At 30.6% G+C, this 20,196-nt stretch overlaps 2 protein-coding genes, 1 non-coding gene and 1 pseudogene across 3 annotated transcripts; 3 read left to right on the top strand and 1 right to left on the bottom strand.

Moving 5' to 3' along the window:
• Positions 1 to 556: 556 nt before the first annotated feature.
• Positions 557 to 3,177, bottom strand: VPS2.1 (SNF7 family protein). The gene is made up of 5 exons (XM_039023874.2): positions 2,874 to 3,177; positions 1,923 to 2,053; positions 1,343 to 1,447; positions 965 to 1,225; positions 557 to 851 (listed from the first exon to the last, which is right to left on the bottom strand). Exons 1-5 carry the CDS (start codon positions 2,908 to 2,910, stop codon positions 714 to 716), a joined length of 672 nt encoding a protein of 223 aa, XP_038879802.1. The 5' UTR covers positions 2,911 to 3,177; the 3' UTR covers positions 557 to 713.
• An 8,010-nt stretch (positions 3,178 to 11,187) lies between these two features.
• On the top strand, positions 11,188 to 16,075 carry WAV2 (alpha/beta-Hydrolases superfamily protein). The gene is made up of 8 exons (XM_039023844.2): positions 11,188 to 11,900; positions 13,204 to 13,239; positions 13,492 to 13,570; positions 13,699 to 13,753; positions 14,018 to 14,134; positions 14,330 to 14,494; positions 14,585 to 14,828; positions 15,673 to 16,075. Exons 1-8 carry the CDS (start codon positions 11,663 to 11,665, stop codon positions 15,687 to 15,689), a joined length of 951 nt encoding a protein of 316 aa, XP_038879772.1. The 5' UTR covers positions 11,188 to 11,662; the 3' UTR covers positions 15,690 to 16,075.
• Positions 13,801 to 13,944, top strand: LOC120072398 (small nucleolar RNA snoR2/U65). Its single transcript, XR_005480458.1, has one exon. It is a non-coding gene; the product is annotated as a small nucleolar RNA snoR2/U65 (small nucleolar RNA).
• Positions 16,076 to 18,131: 2,056 nt separating the features above from the next.
• Positions 18,132 to 19,946, top strand: LOC150038033 (PHD finger protein ALFIN-LIKE 3 pseudogene; annotated as a pseudogene).
• Positions 19,947 to 20,196: the final 250 nt, after the last annotated feature.

Consider the following 20,196-nt stretch of genomic DNA (forward strand, 5'->3'; position numbering starts at 1 on the left):
TTATTCGAGAAAAGTCATAAAATCATAAATTTTATCATTGACCGAAAATTTGTATTTTTATAAAAGATTTTGATGCACTTTGAAGTTGCATTCAAGGTTTCAATAATTTGAGACAGGATTCCGAACGAGGACTAAAGAAAACTTAAAGTTGGTTAATACTTTGTGATGTAAGTAAAAAGTTAATTTTCACTAGGTTTCATAATCGAGTCATCTAACATTTCTGAATATCTTGGGTCATTTATACTAAAACTCAGGAATATCCTACCACCTAAAAACAACCACTTACTTTCAAATGAAACACTTTAATCTTTCCTTGTTTACATTAAATTATTATTTAAATTTATAAAATTGTATTTAGTTAACCAAGTTTGTAATTGTAGTCCTATAATTGAGTTAAATCTTTCAAAAACATCTCCACCATATCTGGAAGGATCTTATATAAACTACATGATACATCGAAAACCTATAAAAAATATAGGGACTAAATAAAAACGGAACTCAATAGAGCCAAAGTGTATAAAGAAACCAATATATGTATATACAGTAGGAAATTATATTTGAAGAACAAGTTTAAATTCCCATTTATGTCATATAGCCAAAACAAGGTCAGGAAATCATGGAATTAGGTATTATATGACAGTGGCAAAAGTGGTCCCTCCTTTAGTCTGGTTGGACAGTAACAATATAACACAAGAAATGAAGATATCTTACATTTACATTCTCCTTAAATTATCTAGTCGGGCTTGAAGATCGCTGTCTATTCCACCATCGTCGTTCCCTGTTCCTTCTGCTTGTGCAACCTTTGTCTTTGCCGCTGGTGCAGCGACAGCAGTCGACGGTGCATTCACGAGCTGTGGGGGGAAATAGTTCAGATACAAAAATGGTCAGATCATTCATTTACAGAGGGGTTGATACATTGCACCAGCAAGAGAAATGAAGGAGGGATATTTAAAGATAAAGTTACCTCTTGGTTCATGTCAATTCCTATCTCATCAAGAACCTGGTTGACCAATTCTTCTGTCTCTTCCTCTTCTTCATCCCCTTCCAAAGCATCATCAATAGCATCTTCCATCACTTCAGTCATCAGTTCCATTTTTTCATTCTGTTTCATAAATTCTTGCATAATCTTCTGCAGGGATGGCAAGTTCATCTGTCGATTCATTTGTCCCATTGCCTTTGTGACTCCTTTCATAGCTTCTCCCATTGCTTGAGTTGATTTCAAAGTCTAAAAAGGTGGGTTCAACAAAAATATTAAGTTATCAAAAACAGGCCATCGCTCATGATATGTAAATTGATGTACAAAATATCAAATGGAAAGAACAAGTTATGAAATAAATTGTACCTGAATTCTAAGAGATACCCCCTGCAGTTGTGATTTAAGCTTGTAGAATTTTTCAATCTGGTGCCTGGTCCTAACTAGATCTTTTGCCATCACTTTCACAGCTCCCTGCGACAGTAACATATCATACCTTATTCAGATGTAATTCTAAAAACACAATTGTGGAGCATTTGAATCGTGTTATAATGTTTTCCCCCTTATTTGATTTCATCTTTGACACTTCGAAATATGACATACACCATCAAGTGAAACTTATTATCAAAGAAGGAGAAGGCTAAGAAAATTGTTAAATCACCAATTAACCCAAAAGCTCAAATTAATGGGTGAAAAGAAATTTAATATTATATCAACAATCTAACAAAAATATATGTTGAACAACAATATTCAGGTGATACACGCACACACATCTAAGATAAGTAATTCCAAATATCATTGATTCATGAAATATATCCCCTTCCAGCCATGAAGAAAACTGTCCCAGCTTCAGAGAATTCCATTGATTAAAAGAAAGGACTCTAAAAAAGAATGGCATTTCACAAAAGAAAATATGAACGTTAGATGGGAAAAAATGAAGAATACACACCATTTGCCCTTGCTTGGCACTTTTCTTAATCTCTGCAATTAGTTTCTTCTCTTGTGTTTGAAGACCTTGTCTCTCCCTTTCAATTTCTCTGATCGATTTGTCCAGCATTCGCTTATTTTCCCGGAGGAGTTCTGGATTGACAATAATGGTACACAATATCAGATGCCATAAGATTGACTAATACAATTAATACTTTAATGGCAAACCTATGCTATGCTAACCATTCCTTGTGTTAAATTAACACCAAACAAAGACTCTTAATAACTATCAGACAAGGGTGTTTCTATATTAATTCTTAGAATTCCTTACATGAGGGCTCTATTTAACAATATAGATATTGGAATAAGAAGAAATAACAATATTCAGATATAAACATAATTTTTATAGCTTTATAAATCATATTAATTTGTTGCTAATTCTAAGAGTTCAAACAGTAAAGCTAAAATGATTGATTACTTTTAACGCCTCGGCATCAAAGCCGTGATGCAACTAAAATATCAGTGGAAGACAAATGAAGAACAATAAAACAAACATAATCAACAAAAAATGCAGTTCGCTTATTGATCACAATGAAAAGGTGTAAACACCTTCGAACTATCATGCGCAAATCATTCCCCCTTCACCAACATTAACAAAGCATTTCTTCAAAGACAACAAAAAATCCGAAATTAAACAGTTCGCTTAAGACACTGAATCAGCATCTGTATGTAATAAACAGACTGGAAAACGAACTTTTCAAAGTAGGCGAAATGAAGACCTCCTAAACCGTAGAGGTATAATCAACTAAATTAAACCATAAACTCCAGGAATCAAAACAAATGACCTCAACTATCAAATACAACAGAATCAAATCATTCCACCAGAAAGAAGTAGATTATAAAAAATTGAAAGCAACGAAAACTGAGAATTTGTCGAAAGAGAGAAGAAAAATAGTGATCGAAGAGCATATACCGGCCGGAGTTTTGCGCTTGCCCAAGAGAAAACTCATGGCGGGCGATCGGATTATAGAAAGAAAATCTGAATTGAAACGAACGTATCAAAATCTCAATAGAGGCGATCGGATCAATGAATTGGGTTGTGGAAGAAATGCTTGAATGAATTTAATGGTGGCTTGAAAAAGGATTCTGCTTCTTCCCGAATCCCTTTTCTTCTCTGGTCTCCTCGGAAACTTCCTTTACGCGGTATTGTAAAATAATATTAAAAAAAAAAAAATTAAGAATGAAGAATTATTCCTCAAAAAGAGGAAAATATCCCAAAATTCACACTCCAGCAAATGGGATAGTAGGAATCGTGGGCCCCACTTCCTCGTGTAGTTTTTGGGCCTTTTCTTGGGCCTAAATGGGCCGTGAAAATCTTTGAGGGCTTCAAAGCTTGGTGGAGTTTTGGTCCAAAATGCTGAACCAAAATTTCGGCTATTGAGTTATATACTAGATTTGAATTTTTGACCTCATGAAGACTAGATGTCATGAGATACGTTCATTTAGACTATTATTTTGAGTTATGGCTTTTTAATAGCATCCTATAGTTTTTATTTCAACAATAAATAGAGATAGGGATAAGGGAGGTTATCTCTATGTTGTTCTTACTTGATGACTTTAATTTTTGGTTGGAGACCAGAGATATTTGTATTTGGAGTTCTAATCTTATTTATATGTGGTCTTTCTTATAAGTTTTTTTTTTTTTTTTCCTGATTGTTGTTGGATTCTTCTCTGGCTAGCGAGTTAGTTTTTGATGTGTTCTGGAGAAATAAGATCCTTAAGAAAGTTAAGTTCTTTACCTTGGTAGTTTTACTTGGTTGCGTGAATACTATGGATAGGTTTTTGAGAAAGAAGTTTTTGTTTACGAGGTCTTTTTGTTACATTCTTTGTCGAAAGGCAAAGGATGACTTGGATCACCTTCTCTAGAGTTGCTTTTGCAAGGTTTGTGTAGAACTGTTTCTTTTAAGAGTTTGATCTTAAGTTAACTTGCTATTTTATGGTTTGGTGAAATGTGTACTTTATTGTGAATATATATATATTTGTTTTTGTGGGGGGATGTTGTTTGGTCCTTGACGAGGCTTCATGTATCTCGTTGGACTTTAGTTTCGAAGACTTTTTGTAATTATTCAATATGTTACTTAGTTGGAAACTATTTCTTTATGAGGGTTTTTGCGGGTTGGGTTTTTGTTACTCTTGTATTCTTTCATTCTTTTTTCTTTTCCTCTCTCAATGAAAGCATTATTGTCTAAAAAAACAAATAGAGGTAGATGATTTAAACCTCTAATGTTTTGGAACACATGTACAAACCAATTAAAAAATAATGATAAAATTTGATATTACAAAGATATTAGAGCATTGGATTACACAATTTCTTAAAAACATTAAAATATAAGTTTAGTTATCTTTCAATATTGTGCTTAACATACCTCTAAATTTAAATAGTGTATTATCATATTATTAACATTTGTCTTAATTCACATATATCTTCAAAATAAAATTGAATTTTATGTCTTGTTAAACATTAATTATTATTATTATTTTTTAAATATCTAATATGATAGAGATTTATGGGCTATCAGAGAGTTATTCTTTATTATTTTCTTAAATCTAGAAACTTATTAGATGCAACTCAAAATTTTCATGGACAAATTTAGTTCAATATTTTTTACTTCAAATATCTATAGATGCTCATGCTTTTGTTTTAGTTCAACAAGTGATAGTCAGGAGATTTAAATTTTCGATCGAAAATATATGCCTTAAACAATTAATTTATAGCTAAATTGACGTATTCATTGCATTTTCTTCCACTTTATCTTTTATTGAGATAAAAAAAGAGTAGATATTCAACGACCGATTTGTAACATAAGTTATAGATGCTTTAAATGGTTAAGCTCTACCTTGCTTTGTTGGGCAAAATTGGATTTTATGTATTGAATTATTGTTTGAATTTTGTATTACTAGTTAATAACTCTTGAAGACTTACCATAATTAAGTTGAAAGAAATATATTAAGGTTCTAGATCTTTGGATGATTTGTTTAGGTAAAAACAACAATCAAACCACACAAATGTCTACTCCCTCAATTTCTCATCCGTTAAGAGGGAGAATACTATCTAGAAAACATCTTTTTGGACCAAAAGAAAAGTCTTGAGCGGATGCCAAAGTTGTTATCACATAAGCAACTTTATTTTCCTCTTGAGGAATATGACAAACACCCAAAATAGTAACAATATTTTTCTTTTTACAAAAAGAATATTCTCGAAAAGGACTCCAACCTTAACAAAGGAATGCTCCTCCACTCCATTCAAAAGATTGACAATCTGTAGATAAATTTGAAACATGTAGCATGTTTTCTATTAGACCAAGGTATTTCATTAAATTATAGTTTATATTTAGTTGAACTTGCCAATAAGTAAAATTTGTTCAATCGAAATAAATGATTTACTGGTATATTCAATATCAACCTTGATTTTTTTAGTTCATTTTTTTAATCTAATTTGGATAGAGGTACGGATTTGAACTTCAAACTTCTCGACCGATGATATATATTTATGTTGAGAACGATTTGGGCTTTAAGCCCTTTACAATGTCTCATGAGAGATAAATTAGAGATTTTTCTACATAAAAAGATTTGGACTTAGTTGGAAGGTTTTAATATAGAGCTTACTTTTGGAATTTCAAAAAGTGTAAGTGGTATTAAAATCTCTCTTACTTCTTTTTTCCTACAAAAGTTTTGTGGCTGCATTTTTCCAAGCACTGATTTTTTATCTTTTGGTTTTTTTCTCGCTTTAAACAAAACTGTTATCTTGATTGTAACTCTTCTTTGATAAATACATGTTTCGTTTGAAAAAGACATCGTATTAATCTAGGAGAGCAAATGAGGTGTATTGATTAGCACCGAGGTCATACCAAAAACGCTTTTAAGATAGTGGTTCTTCCATGACACAAATGTTTAATTTCTTCATCATATTGATTTACAATCTAAACTAATTGAGTTACTCCCATATTAACATTAAAGATCATATAGCAATATAAATATAACTCAACCAACCTCATGTCTTCAATCAAAAGCAATGAACTAAAAAAGATATTTATCATTATATTTATGTCCTTCAAATTTACATTTGGCCAATTTTGTAATTTTAGAGTTTGGTCTTTGGTATAGGTTGCTTTTAGGCTTGACCAGCTAACTCTTTGATACTAAGGTCCACTAGCATGATCATCAACTACTTTCTTCACATGTTTTTTTTTTCCTTTTTTTTTTGATCCTCATTAATGTCTACTTTTTCTTAAATTTGTTTTTGATTCCATTGCTTGCTTGGTTGTCTCAAGACAGATCAAAAGGTGGAAATTCTCCCAATTTTTTATGAATAAAAAACCATCAATTATTTATTTTATTGATACTTTACTTTACATGAATAGTAAAATAAATTAATTAATTAAAACGTAATCATATCCTACTCATCCTTAAATTTTACTACTTTTCTAGCCTTTCAACTTTTTAGCTTTGGTATATTTTGAAACCAAACTTATTTGACTAATATTTAGGTCCTACTTAGTAACTATTCTTATATTTATTCTATGTGTCCATCGAGAAACGTCAAAATAGACCGAACTTAGGCCAAAAACTGTTAATCTTAAGGATGTTCATGGGTTGGGTTGGGTTGGGTTAAAAGACTTTTTAGACTCAACCAAATTGTTTGGGTTATAAATTTCTTCTCTTACCCAAATAACTCTTATTAGAAAATGAACCCAACACAACCCAACCATGAAATATTTGGATTGAATTGGTTCGGATTAATCAGGTCATTTGTTTAAAATTTTGTTCTAAAAAGAAGCACAACATAAATATGTAAAAATCTTATTTAATTATTTTCATATAATGAATTAAGATTGACAACTCAATTTCAATTTAAATAGTGAAAATTTTATTTCTAAAGGGTAAAGAAACTATTTCTAAGAGTTGTTGAGAATTATTTAAAAGATATTAGAATTAAATAAAATTAAAATAATATATGTACAAATAATTGTGTTGTAAGTAATAAAAAATATATTTTAAAGGTAATAATAAATTCGGATTGATTCGGGTTGGTTTGAGTTATATTAGGTGAACCCATGAACCAACCAAACTCACAAATTTTTCATTTATTTAAACCCAACCCAACTCAAATGAGTTGATAACCCAATCCAAACTACGCGGGTTGGGTTGGATTGATCAGTTTTTTCGGATCATCAGGTTTTTTTTAACACCCCTAATTAATCCTACTAAAGAAAAGTTATTTTTTTTTTAACTAAATTACATTTTGAACTTTATAAAACACGTGCATGCACATGTCTCAAATTAGTTAGTAGAAAGTGAATAACAAAATATATAAATTTACTAGAAGAAGTAGTGTTTATAAGCTTAATTTCAATAATTAAAAAACGAAAACCAAATGATTATCAAAGAATGACGTAAATAATATATTTAACATTTGTTTAAAAGTTTGTACATCTGTTAGACACATAAATACAAATTTAAAATTAGAAACCGAGAAAATAACTTGTAATTTAACCTTAATCTTGTCATTCTCTAATTACTATTTAGAGAATAAAGTGGTCTATCCTAATCACATTAAAAGTTTTTTTTTTTTCCAAAATGGGTCTTCTTTTTTTTAGTACACAAAGTACAATAATAGGGTAATGAAAGAAGAAAACTTGTTCACATTGCCACTTTGTGGAACCCATTGATGTTCTACTAAGGAATCACTTTTTACTGTTTGTTGTTTGTTTTCTAGCTAAACTTTGATAGTTTTGACCCCAAAAAAGAAAGTTTAAATACATTATTTTCTTTATCATTACACTCCTTTTTAAATAAAATGAGTGGACAAGAAAAAAAAAATTAAAACCCTACCTTTACAATGACCATTTAATTGATATATCAATTGATCTAAACATAGTTTAATTGATTAAAATATATTATCAATTTAGTCAAAAGTTTGAATTTTCATTCTTATATGTTGTTGAAGACAATAAGAAAGACCAAATACTATTAAATCATCGATTGACCTAAAAGCTTAAGCTGGTGGTTTAACACAAACGATTTAAACAAATTCTAAAGTGTTTAAAATCTATGATCGTTTTTAGTACAATAACAAAAGATGTTGAGATTTTTTTAGGAAAACAGAATAACAAACGTCTAGAGAATTACATCAAGAGACGTCAATAAAGAAAATCACCCAGATGAAGAGTTTGAGAAAAAAAAAAAACATCCGCTCTTCCAAAACTTTTCTAACAAGCTCTCCAAGATCTTGAACCATTAACTTAACGTCATCAATCATAAAAAAACACCTCAGTGAGATCAATATTATAAAGATGAGAGATCGAAACTTCGATCTTTGAGAAATAAGATTATACTAATTAGAAATTCATTTTAACGTAGAGATCTTGAAATTTGAACCTTTGGAATAGAAAGAATACAAGGTAATTACTTGATATTATAATTTATGATATATGATATAAATGTAAGAATAATATTTAAATACAAAATCATTATTTTCGTATGAATGTTGAAATTCTCAACTAAGATTCATAATTTAGTGGATGTGGTGAGCATTCATAATTTCTTACACCACAAAATATTTAGATTAAAATATATTTTTACTCCCTATATTTGGATAGAGTTTCCTTTTAATTTCTTTATTTTAAAATATTACATGTTTGGTTAAATTTTGAATTTGGTTTCAATTTAGTTTTTATATTTAAAATTATTATAATTTTACTTTTGAGATTTAAGTTTTATTTTAATTTAGCCAATAAATTTTAATATTTACATTTTTAACCTTCATTTTTCACTAAATATTCATCTCGGTATTTGGTGTTAATGTTTATTAATTTAAAACAATTACAAGGTAAAATTTTAAAATTAATTTTAATAGTGAAACTTAATTAATAATGATGATTTTAAATTAATTAATATACACTAACGCTAATGATTGATAGTGAGTATTGTGTAAATCTTGAAATTTAGGGATCAAATTGAAACAAATTGTAAAAATTCAAATCTCAATGGTAAAATTGTAATATTTTAAAATCTATTAACAAAATTGAAACCAAACTCAAAACTCAAGTACTAAGGCCCCTTTTAGTAAACATTTTGTTTTTTGTTTTTGAAAATTAAGCTTAATTTCTCTCATTTTCTTACCATTGTTTACATCTTTCTTATGTACAAAAGTTGAATTCGCAACCAAACTCCAAAAACAAAAAAAGTTTTTAAGAGTTACTATTTTAGTTTTCAAAATTTGACTTGGTTTTTGAAAATATTAATAAAAAAAAAATAAATAAAATATGAAATTTAGAGGTGGAAGAGTTATTTACATGTTTAATTTTAAAAAAAAACAAAAAACCAAAATCTATTACGAAACATGGCCTTAAATGTGTAATATTTTAAAACACAAGGATCAAATAAACATTAGGCTCAAATCTGCATCTTACGCATACGTGTGCTCTGGCTACTCTGCATCTTCGTTGTGAGGGATCTTTTGGCCCACCTACTTAAATAAACAACTTAACTTCAATAGTAAAACAAGCACCATTGAAGTTTACACACTTAACAAGTAACTCAATCTTTTCATTTTTTTTTCTATTCTTCACTTTTATCGAGGAATTCCATTTTCCCCTCTTAATCTACTTTTCATAAATCTCGAAAAACTCTATCTTACAATTCTACACTCTAATGGGCTGTTTGAGGCGCCAAGTTGAGATATAATATTTGGTGTTCATATGTCTGTGAAGTTTATATATGTGTGGAGTTCATATGTCCGTATCTGGGATGCAGAGTTATTTAGTCTGAGTTCATATGTCTGTGTTTAGGGTGCAAAGTTGCGTTTATATGTCTGAAGTATCTGGTACAGTTTTTTTAACTCTAAATAATATACTTTCATGATTAATATTTTTGTTTTGAAACTTTTTTATTCAATAATTACCCATCTTTGTGTTGAATAAAATATGGAATGCAATTTTTCTTCTATTTTTTAAAGCTTTTTTTCCTTCCTTCCTTTCTTTCTTGGGTAATGAACAAGAGTTATCTCATTACATTTTTTTTTTAAAAAAAATATGGTTAAATAAAATGAAAAATCAAAGAGAAAATAAAAATTTTTTAGTCATGATTTTTTCCCATGAATTTCATTATCACCTTATTCTTTTTATTCTTATTCCTATTGTTGCTCTTTATCTTGACTCTGTCATTTATTCTTTTAATTGTATTTTTTTATTGTCACCACATTTCTTCAACAATTTCATTTTCAATTCCTCCAAATTTGGAGGATCATCATAGACAAATCTTCCATTTTTCACTAATTTTTGCTAGATCATGTTCCAAAAAAAAAATATTATGTTATATATTACATATTTTTCAACTACATACATACTTGTTGTCTAAATATTCTTAACACTCATATGATATGTGAATTTAATTGAATACAAAAAATATTTTACAATTTTTTACGTATAAATATATTTTAACCATCATCAGTCTTATAATAATCGGAAGTAATTGTCAAAGTTGACTATCGAAGAATATTTTCATTAGAGTTTTGTAGTCGGAGGTGGTTGTCAGAACCTGAAGTTTGTTGCATGAAGGTGGTTGGAGTTGATCATCGGAGGTGGTTTGTGGGGTCCAGAGTTGGTCACGCGAAGGTGATCATCGAAGTTGATCGTCAAAAATGAATTTTGCCGGAGTTGTAGTTGAAGGTGGTTGTTGAAGCCCCTAGTTGGTCGTTAGAGTTGCTCACTCGAAGGTAGTCATTGAAGTTGATTTTCATCGGAGTTTGTAGTCATAGGTGGTTGTCGGAGCCTAAAATTAGTCATTGGAGTTGGTCGCGTGAAGGTAGTCATTGAGTTGGGTCACAAAAGTTGTCAACGGAGGTGGTTGCTAGAGTCCAAAATTAGTTTTTGGATGGACGCGTGAAGGTTGTTGAAGCCCAGAGTTGGTTGCTGGAGTTGTCATCGAAGGTGGTTGTCGGAGCATAGAGTTGATCGCTAGAATTGTCATTGAAGGCGGTTGTTGGAGTCTAGAGTTAGTTTCTGGAGTGTGACAAGTGGCCAATGGGTGGAACCATTGTAAACCTTGGAAGAAGGGAGAGTTGAGATGAGTTGGTAAAATATATTAACTCAACTTTATCAACATCTAAAATTGGTGGACCAAATATTGAATTGATATATTATACTAATTCAACTCATATTGAAGAGCCAAATACCATCTAAATACAAACTTATTAACTCTAACATATTAACTTCACTTGGTTGGTCAAACATCCACTTATGAGCGAAATTAAAATGAGGTGATCTATACGAAAACACCTCAAATTGGGGTCATATTTCATAACTTAAAATCATTTCACATTTTTCTTGCCAAGGGGGAAGAAAAATAAGGCGGAGCCTCGGCCACGGAATCGGAGTCCCTTTTTAACCTTTATTTTGGCAGAGTGCGGTCCAAAGCTCAAGCAGAGCAGCGCCATAGCCATAGCCCATAAGCACTGCTTGCCGATGTCACTGTGCGAGGAACACGAACACGCATACACTGTATAACCCTTCAACGGCAAATTAAACACCAACCCAAGTTTAGTTTTACTCCAAACTTCAAACCCAATTCCCCTTTTCAGTCCTTACATCTTCTTTCTTCTTCAAAATCTCATGAATTTCCCCATTACCCACCGACCCTGAATTTTCAATTTTCAAATCGAGGGAAAACGACCAAACCCAACGGCAACGGGAGAGATCGAGTATGGTATCTTATGTGAGTGCGTTGCTTTATGGCGTCGGAGGCTTGGTGGTCGCCGGAATGGCGTTACTGGTCGCTTTTCAAGAGAGATTGGTTTATGTGCCGGTTCTTCCTGGGTTTACGAAATCTTATGCGATTAACCCATCTCGGCTTCGCCTTGTTTATGAGGATGTATGGCTTCGATCTTCTGATGGAGTCCGCCTTCACTCGTGGTTCATTAAACTCTTCCCCGATTGCCGAGGTTTGATTCTTCTCTTTTCATTTCTCTTTTGGTTGTGTCGATTTTTCTTGTTGAATTTTGATGGATTTCGCTGGTAGGGTTTAGGTGATGCGGTTGTGTTCTGTTTTTTTGTGACTCTGAGCTGATTTTTGGACCTGGGACTGGCGGATCTTAGGTTTGTTTTGTGGTTGGGTTGTTTGATTAGTTATCGAGATGAATTTGTTTTGTGTTTCTCTTCTGAAGAGAGTGGTATGAAATGGAGGGAAGAGCTTAATGATTAGATCTGTCGAGATGGCCTGTTGATCATTTCTTTGTGAATAAGTTTGGATGCTTAGCTGATAAAATCTGTGCCAAATAAATTTAGCTTAAAATTGAAGGGGAATTGAGGATGATTGAGAATGTGGATATCTGGGACCTGGCTATTTGGACGAGATGCTGGTGTACTTGTTTAGGGGAATCTCGTGATGGGTGCGTCAGGGACTGTTGGATAGCTGGATTCGTACTGCATGATTTGTACCTTGGAATGTAAAAGTTCTTTTAATTGTTGCATTAAAGAGAGTACTATATTGGGTGAATATGGAATTCAGGTATTCATGTTGCTGGGTATCACATGCTGGATTTAAATGGACAGTGGTTGAAGTTTATTCTGGTTGTTGAAGGTTGAAATGAAAATGCTGGTTCAAAAGGGGTATCAGAAAAAATGAAGATATCTAACATTGTTTATAAGGTCTCTTTTGTTGTTATATTTGTGGCATGCAAGATGGTAACAAAATGTTCCTAGAGAGGAATCCAGATGTGGAATCACCTAATTTTTAAAGGACTTCTAAGAGGATTGGGGCTTATTTTGAATTAAAAAATAGAGAATTTTCCCTTGCAGGTTCTAACATCTTGTAAAATTTCATCTTTCATGGTGATTACACACTGATGCAGGCTTGAATACGTGTCTGATGCTTATTTTAAGGCTCTAAATGGTTGTAGATGATTTGAATCGAAGGCTTGATAGAGTTGGAAAATAACATTTCTTTAACAGTACTCCTGTATTGATCTGAAGGAAAATTTCTCTTTGGTTCTGCTTATATAACTCCTAAAGTGTATTTTCTCATACATGCTTGTCATCAATTCTTTTATTAGTTATGGGGATATTCTTCTTTCATGTATCTTTTTTCCTGGTTATTTTAACTGTATATTTGTCTGTTTTTCACCCTTAACAGCTTAATTTATACTGCTTTGCTTCTTACTTTTCTTTTCCCTCTTTGGGCTTGCATATTTACCTTAATGTGGGGTAAGCTTTCAAGGCTTACATTGTGATACGGCTGTTTTGCAGGTCCTACCATCCTTTTTTTCCAAGAGAATGCTGGAAGTATCCTGATTGTCATGGCCATCTTTGTGGAAGTTGGATATAAGAAAATTATTGTTTAACTAAATGTTCTAGCATGTTTATATATCCATCTTATCCATTTTAGATTTGAATTTTGTTCATGATGCACGTGTGAAATCTTGACTCTTAACTATATATATTTGGTAATATAAAAAATAGTCTGTGTATGCTAGTAATATGCTGATGGGTTTTCGGGTTCAATTCCTATTTTTTGACCTTGACTTCCTGCTCTAGACATCGCCCATCGTCTTGAAATGGTCCGCATCATGATACAAAGGTTACAGTGCAATGTTTTCATGCTTTCATATAGAGGGTATGTTATTTTACATAAATGTGGCAAGCTTGTCTTTTAACATATTTCAGCAGCAATATGTTCATTGATATACATATATTGCTGCTACTTTAATGGAATGATCACTGATGCCATATGACCTTAAGCAGTTATGGAGCAAGTGATGGTTATCCTTCTCAGCATGGAATTACTAGAGATGCTCAGGTGTGCTTTGGTCTTGATTCTCTGTTCTATTATGTTCTTTCGACATTGGTTCGATGCCACGTCGTCGATAGCTCAAGGGCGGTGATCGACGATGCTATGATTGAACCAAAAATAAGTTTTTTCACATGTCGATAGGAATCTGTTTATCTTTGTTCTATAGATTTACAGAGCCGTTTTGTGTGATTACATTTTTGTTCTCTTTCCAAATATTATGTTTTTTCAACAAGAGTACTTGAAAACACTGCTTTTATTTTACTTGAGTAGGCTGCATTGGACCATCTTTCTCAAAGGACCGATATTGACACGTCTAGGATAATAGTGTTTGGAAGGTCACTTGGGGGTGCAGTTGGAGCAGTTCTTACCAAAAATAACCCTGACAAGGTATTATTTGTAGGGCTACGCTTGCCTTTTGATAATGTCACCTAGAGATTTACTGTGACTTTTTTGAATCAAAATGTTCCATGTCCAGTGTGACTGTCAACCTTTTACTGTCATAAGATACGTTGATCTTCTTCAAGTTTTTTTGTGCTTTTTATTCTGCATTCTGTAGGTTGTTTACCATATTCTGAATTGCAGGTTGCTGCATTGATATTAGAAAATACTTTTACTTCAATTTTGGATATGGCTGGAGTTTTGCTACCCTTTCTAAAGTGGTTTATTGGAGGCCCTGGATCAAAAGGTCCCAAGGTTCTCAATTTTCTTGTGCGTTCTCCATGGAGCACCATCGATGTAGTTGGCAAGGTGGGGTTTAACAGTTCAAAATATCGTTATTTTTTACATTATTTCTTGCTTCGGTTGTATAAGTAGCCCTTTTTGAAATTATCTCTGCAGATTAAGCAGCCAATTCTTTTCTTATCTGGATTACAAGACGAGATGGTTCCCCCAGTCCACATGCAGATGCTGTATGCGAAAGCAGCTGCTCATAACAACCGTTGTCTCTTCGTCGACTTCGCCTCTGGCATGCATATGGACACTTGGTTAGCCGGTGGAGATCATTATTGGAGAACAATTCAGCAGTTTATTGATCAGAATGTGCCAGAGAATAGAGAAAGTGAATCATCAGGAGACGACAAAGGTTCGATAATTCCTTGTTTAAGAACAAAGATCTCAATTAGAGTTTGTTCCATGAGTTTTTCTACATAACTAACGATGAAACTCCTTTTCCGCCAGTTCTTATTAAACTGGGTATGGGTTTGATAGGTTATTCAAATAGGACTAGTTATAAATCACTCGCCCTGCACCCCCCGGTTGATAAAAATAACGGCTTTCATTGAGAAAAATGAAAGAATACATGGGCATACAAAAAAACTGTCCACAAAAACTCCTCCCCTACAGGAAGGGACTCCAACTATGCAAAAATAACACCTATTGAATAGTTACAAAAGGTCTTCAAAACCGAGGCCCACAAAGAAACATGAAAGCGAACAAAGGACCAAACTTTACTAAGATCTTTGTCCACCCCTCTAAAAATCCTGCTATTCCACTCACCCCTACAAAACCCACAAGATTGCACACACCCTAGCAAATTTCCATTTGCTGTACTAGTTATAAATCACATGAACTAGATTAGTTAAAGATGGAAGCATTTCTGAATCTTAGAAACACTAGTTGAATTCATATATGTTTTCTGGAATGAATATAACCTGAACCTCAAGTATAGGCTTTGAGTTGAGTATTGGAGAAATGCCTTCTGTTGGATATGTACTATTGTTTTTTTGCCATTCATCCAAATTCCTGAGCTTGGATTGTCCATTATATTTTATTTTCGGTATTTCATCGTATCGTTTTGTGTTTCTGGAATGTGACTGGTGCACCTTTTTATTTAGTTCTTGTGTTAATAGACATTGGCTTTCATTTTTCCTCGATGAAGCTGAGGATACTTGTCCTGGATTATTTATGGTTTGTTATACTGGTTTCAGCTTTTGGCACTAGATAGATGATGACTTGCTGCGAAGTGGGGTTTTGAATTATATTGATTTGGTCTTCCTTCTCCAAACTGATTTGTGGCATATCCAGGAACTAGAAGGTCTCTGTCTCTTCTGTAAGAAGTTGGGTGCAGTTGAGATTTATCAGAGCAAATGGAATGTGCTATAGTAGTAGTAGTAATCAAATATTCACTTGGAGGGGCTTCCTTTTCTTAATGGGTTTTTGGTTTTTAGGTTTCAGATATATGGCAGAGAGTCAGAGTGCCCTTTGATATGGTACTATTTGGATTTCAACCATTTTGGTTCCACACCAAAAAAACAACTAATTTTAGTTGTGTATGATAATTTGAAAGGCAAAAAGAAGAAAGAAAACCAAGGCAAATGCTAATTTTTGTTTTGTTTTGTTTTTTAATATTATGCAGCTGCAGCTTATCCAATCATTTATTTATTATTATTTTTAGTACAATGGGGTTAGGAGACTCGAATCATATATTTCTTGGACGTTACTCAATTTGATGTTTCTACACAGTTAGAATTTGGTTGAAAAATAAAGATAGAAAAATGGGAAAATTATAACCTACATTTTCCTTCTTAATTTAAAGATGGTAAGTTTCAAAACAACTCATTTGTATTTTGTTTAGAAGGGTTTGATAAAACTCTTGGTCTTCATTTGATTTTTTATTTTTTATTTTTGAAATTTAAGTTTATAAACACTTGCTAAATTTAGAAAAATTAGTTTTTGTTTTTAAAATTTGATTAAGAATTCTCTTTTGTACTAAAGGAAGATGCATATTATTGTAAAAAATTGAAAGATGGATATTATTGTAAGAAATTGAGAGAGAATAGGTTTATTTATTTATTTTTTTTTTAAAAAAATCAGAAATAGTATGTTTGGTTGTCCATTGTTTTTTTTTTCTATCTTAAAGTTCTACATTACACTGAACAATTTTTTTTTTTTTTTTTTTTTTTTTTTTTTTTTTTTTTTTTAATATTGATTGTGTTAATACAAAAATAATCTTACTAGTATATAGAGATTGTGTAATGATTAAGATATTAACATAATAAAAAACTAAATTGTCAACACTAAAATACAAGTGGTCAAGACATGTATATACTCTTTATTTTCAAATGAATTCCATTAAAACCACCTTAAATTGATGAAATAAGAATATCATCCTACCAAAATCTTGTCAAAATATAGCAAGATAGATTATCATATAATTTTTTTTTGTACAAAAACCATCATATAATTATTTTCTTTTTCTTTTTAAATAAATACTTATTTCTCATATTAATGAAAAATTATTATTATCTATTTTATTCGAACATATTTTTCAGACGTATGTTAATCCTTATATTTAAAGAAAGGTCTACACAGATATGTATATACATTTTAAATGATCCTAAAATAGAATTATAATACATTTCTAAATTGATTCACTAATAAAAGTCTAAGATAGATAAATAGTAAACATTTTCATTCACTAGTAAAGTATAAAATATATTTTTTTAATTAATATAAATAAATTTTTAAAAATAATTTTTCATAAATATCCATAGGCATTTTATGATTATTCCTTTCACCTTTTCCATAAAATTAAAATTTCAACATTTTTCGTCATATCTAACGTTTTAAACTTCACAATCTTCCCATTATTTGGAGTATAAATTAAAATTTCCCCACAAAATATATAGGAAAAAAAATACATTTTTTTAATCCTTAGTTTTGGTTTAGTCTCTATTTAGTCTCTAAATTTCAAAACATTACACATTTAGTTTTTAAGTTTTGAATTGATTTCATTTTAGTCCCTAGGTTTCAAAATGTTACAGTTTCTCTTGACATTTGAGTTTTGCTTCAATTTAGTCCCTATGTTTCAAGATTTACATTTTAAATTCAATTATTCATCAAATACTCATTTTTCGTATTTAATGTTAATTTATGTTAATAACTAAAAATCATTAAAAAATTATAATTAATTAAGTTTCACCATTTTTTTTTATCACATCTAAAAATTCAATTCATAATTATTTTTAATTAATTATTAGAAATTGATGTCAATAATTGAAAGCAAATATTTATGAAAAATGAGGTTAAAAGTGTAAAATCTTAAAACTTAGGGATCAAATTGAAACAAAATTCAAATCTAAAGTGTAAAATTATAACATTATGGAACCCAAGGACTAAATTGAAAAAAAAACTTAAAACTTAATGGCCAAATGTTTCACATTCGAAAAATTAGTGACCAAATAGAAATCTAGACCCAAAATCGGACTGAAAAGATAATTTTTCCCAAATATATATAACATGATTTAAACAAGAAAATGGCATGGGGTAGACGTTAATAGTAAACATATAAAATAGAGAATATAACCTCTGAAAGAGAGTAGAAATTAAAAATTTAAAACGTAGTGAGAGAAGGGAGAAAAAAAAAGAATTCAGAGTTTCTAAAGTAATGGCGAGAGACGATGAATCGAAATCCAATAACAAGAACTCCACCCCAGAAACGACATGTCGTTTTCCTGATCTTCCTCGTCTGACCGTCAAAGAGGCTTTCGACGATTATTATGGACGTCGATCCGCCATTATCAAAGCTCTCACCACTGGTCCAAAATTTTAATATTATTATTATTATTATTTTCTTTTCGTTTTATTGATTTATCTTATAATTAAACAGTGATATTTGAATTTTGATTTTTTTTTTAATACAGATGTCGATGAACTTCTTCGCCAATGCGATCCAGGTTTCTTTCTTCCTTTCTTTAAATTTCTTTAATTTCTTTTTAATGATAAGGGAATATTACATTTCTTTTAATTTCCATTTAGTTCAAAATATTAAAATATTTAGTTCTTAAATTTTTAATATTTAGTTCTTAAATTAATTTTTAAATTTTGAATTTGATTTCACTTTAGTATTAAAGTTAAAAAAATTACTTCTTTACGATTGATATCTAAATTTTGCTTCAATTTAGATTTTAGATTTCAAGATTTATGCTTTTAATTTCGATTTTTCATTAAGATTTAATCATTAGCATTAATAATATCTATTAATTATTTTTTTAAAAAATTATAAAGTAGAATTTAATTTTAATTTTAATAGTGATAAAAATTAGTGAAAAATAAAAATTAAAAATGTGAGTATTTGGATTAAAAAATTTATAATTAATTAGATTTCACATTTATATATTAATTAATTTGAAAGAATTATAATTAATTAAGTTTAACTATTTTGCATCATTATTAAACTTAAAATTAAATTTCAGTATATAATTATTTGAAATTAATTAATAGAAACTATTAATGTTAATGACTAAAAGTGAGTATTTAATAAAAAATCGAGTTGAAAAATGTAAAGCTCGTCAATCTAGGGATCAAATTGAAACAAAACTCAGATTTGAAGAATAAAATTGTAACATTCTAAAATCCAGGGTTTTAAATTGAAACCAAATTCAAGGCATAAGGATTAAATGTGTAACATTTTCATACCTACAAACCAAACAAATACTAAACCGAAAACCTAGGTATCAAACTGAGTAAGTATTTAATAAAAAATCAAGATGAAAAGTGTAAATCTAGAAATTTAGGCATTGTTTGGTAATAATTTTATTTTTGGTTTTCATTTTTGAAAAAGAAATCTAATATCATCCACATTTCTTACCATGATTTGCATATTTTTTAAGTACAACTTTTGAATTCTTAGGAAAATTCTAAAAACAAAAACAAACTTTTTTTAGTTCTCAAAATCTGACTTGGTTTTTAAACAATTGATAAAAAGTAGGTAACAGAAGAAAAATTTGAAGATGAGAATAGTGTCTATAGACTTTATTTTAAAAAATAAAAACAAAAATAAAATGGTTACCAAACGTGATTTTAGGGATCAAATTTCAAAGATAAAAGTGCAACATTTGAAAATATTAAGAATAACTTTTTGAAACTTACGATCGAAATGAAAAAAAAAAATGTATTTTCGTGTAATTAATTATAATTAAGTAGGGGTAATTTGGGGATTTCGTGTTAATGTTTTGTAGAGAAGCCTGATGTTTGTCTGTACGGTCTGCCGGACGGAGAATGGAAAGTGAAGCCACCGGTGGAACTCCTACCCTCCGAAGTGCCGGAGCCTACCGTCGGAATCAATTGGGGCAGAACTTCCATGGAACATAACCAATGGCTACTCTATGTCGCCTTTCATAGTGAGGCTTGGTTGACTTCCTTCGCCTTCCATTCTTTTCGAACTCCATCCGAAAGGTATAGTTTATCTGAAGGATTTTAAAATAGTTAAAATTATTTTTGTTATTTTCAAAATCATTCCAAAAATGATTTTAATTATAATCAAAATAAAAAATGCGATTAAAAGTATAAAATTTAACATTAAGTTGATTTTGAATGATTAAAGGTATGTTTGAGAGTGATTTTAAATCCGACAAAAGTAATTTTAATAATTTCAAAATTTCTTAGCTCTCAAACATGGACTAAATTAGATATTTCTTGTATTAATGAAAAACTACTATTTTCTCCTACAA

The sequence above is a fragment of the Benincasa hispida genome, chromosome 2 (genome assembly GCF_027475165.1).
Source record: "Benincasa hispida cultivar pf3 chromosome 2, pf3_genome.v1.1, whole genome shotgun sequence".
NCBI classification, from domain to species: Eukaryota; Viridiplantae; Streptophyta; class Magnoliopsida; order Cucurbitales; family Cucurbitaceae; genus Benincasa; species Benincasa hispida.

Excerpts from the sequence above, each read along its gene's own strand:
- VPS2.1 (XM_039023874.2), bottom strand. The coding sequence starts at position 2,910 with ATGAGTTTTCTCTTGGGCAAGCGCAAAACTCCGGCCG. Across the intron at positions 2,054-2,873 it reads CAAGCGCAAAACTCCGGCCG|AACTCCTCCGGGAAAATAAG; the intron begins GTATATGCTCTT and ends TTGTCAATCCAG. Across the intron at positions 1,226-1,342 it reads GGGTATCTCTTAGAATTCAG|ACTTTGAAATCAACTCAAGC; the intron begins GTACAATTTATT and ends CCACCTTTTTAG.
- WAV2 (XM_039023844.2), top strand. The coding sequence starts at position 11,663 with ATGGTATCTTATGTGAGTGCGTTGCTTTATGGCGTCGGAGGCTTGGTG. Across the intron at positions 11,901-13,203 it reads ACTCTTCCCCGATTGCCGAG|GTCCTACCATCCTTTTTTTC; the intron begins GTTTGATTCTTC and ends GCTGTTTTGCAG. Across the intron at positions 14,135-14,329 it reads CCAAAAATAACCCTGACAAG|GTTGCTGCATTGATATTAGA; the intron begins GTATTATTTGTA and ends TCTGAATTGCAG.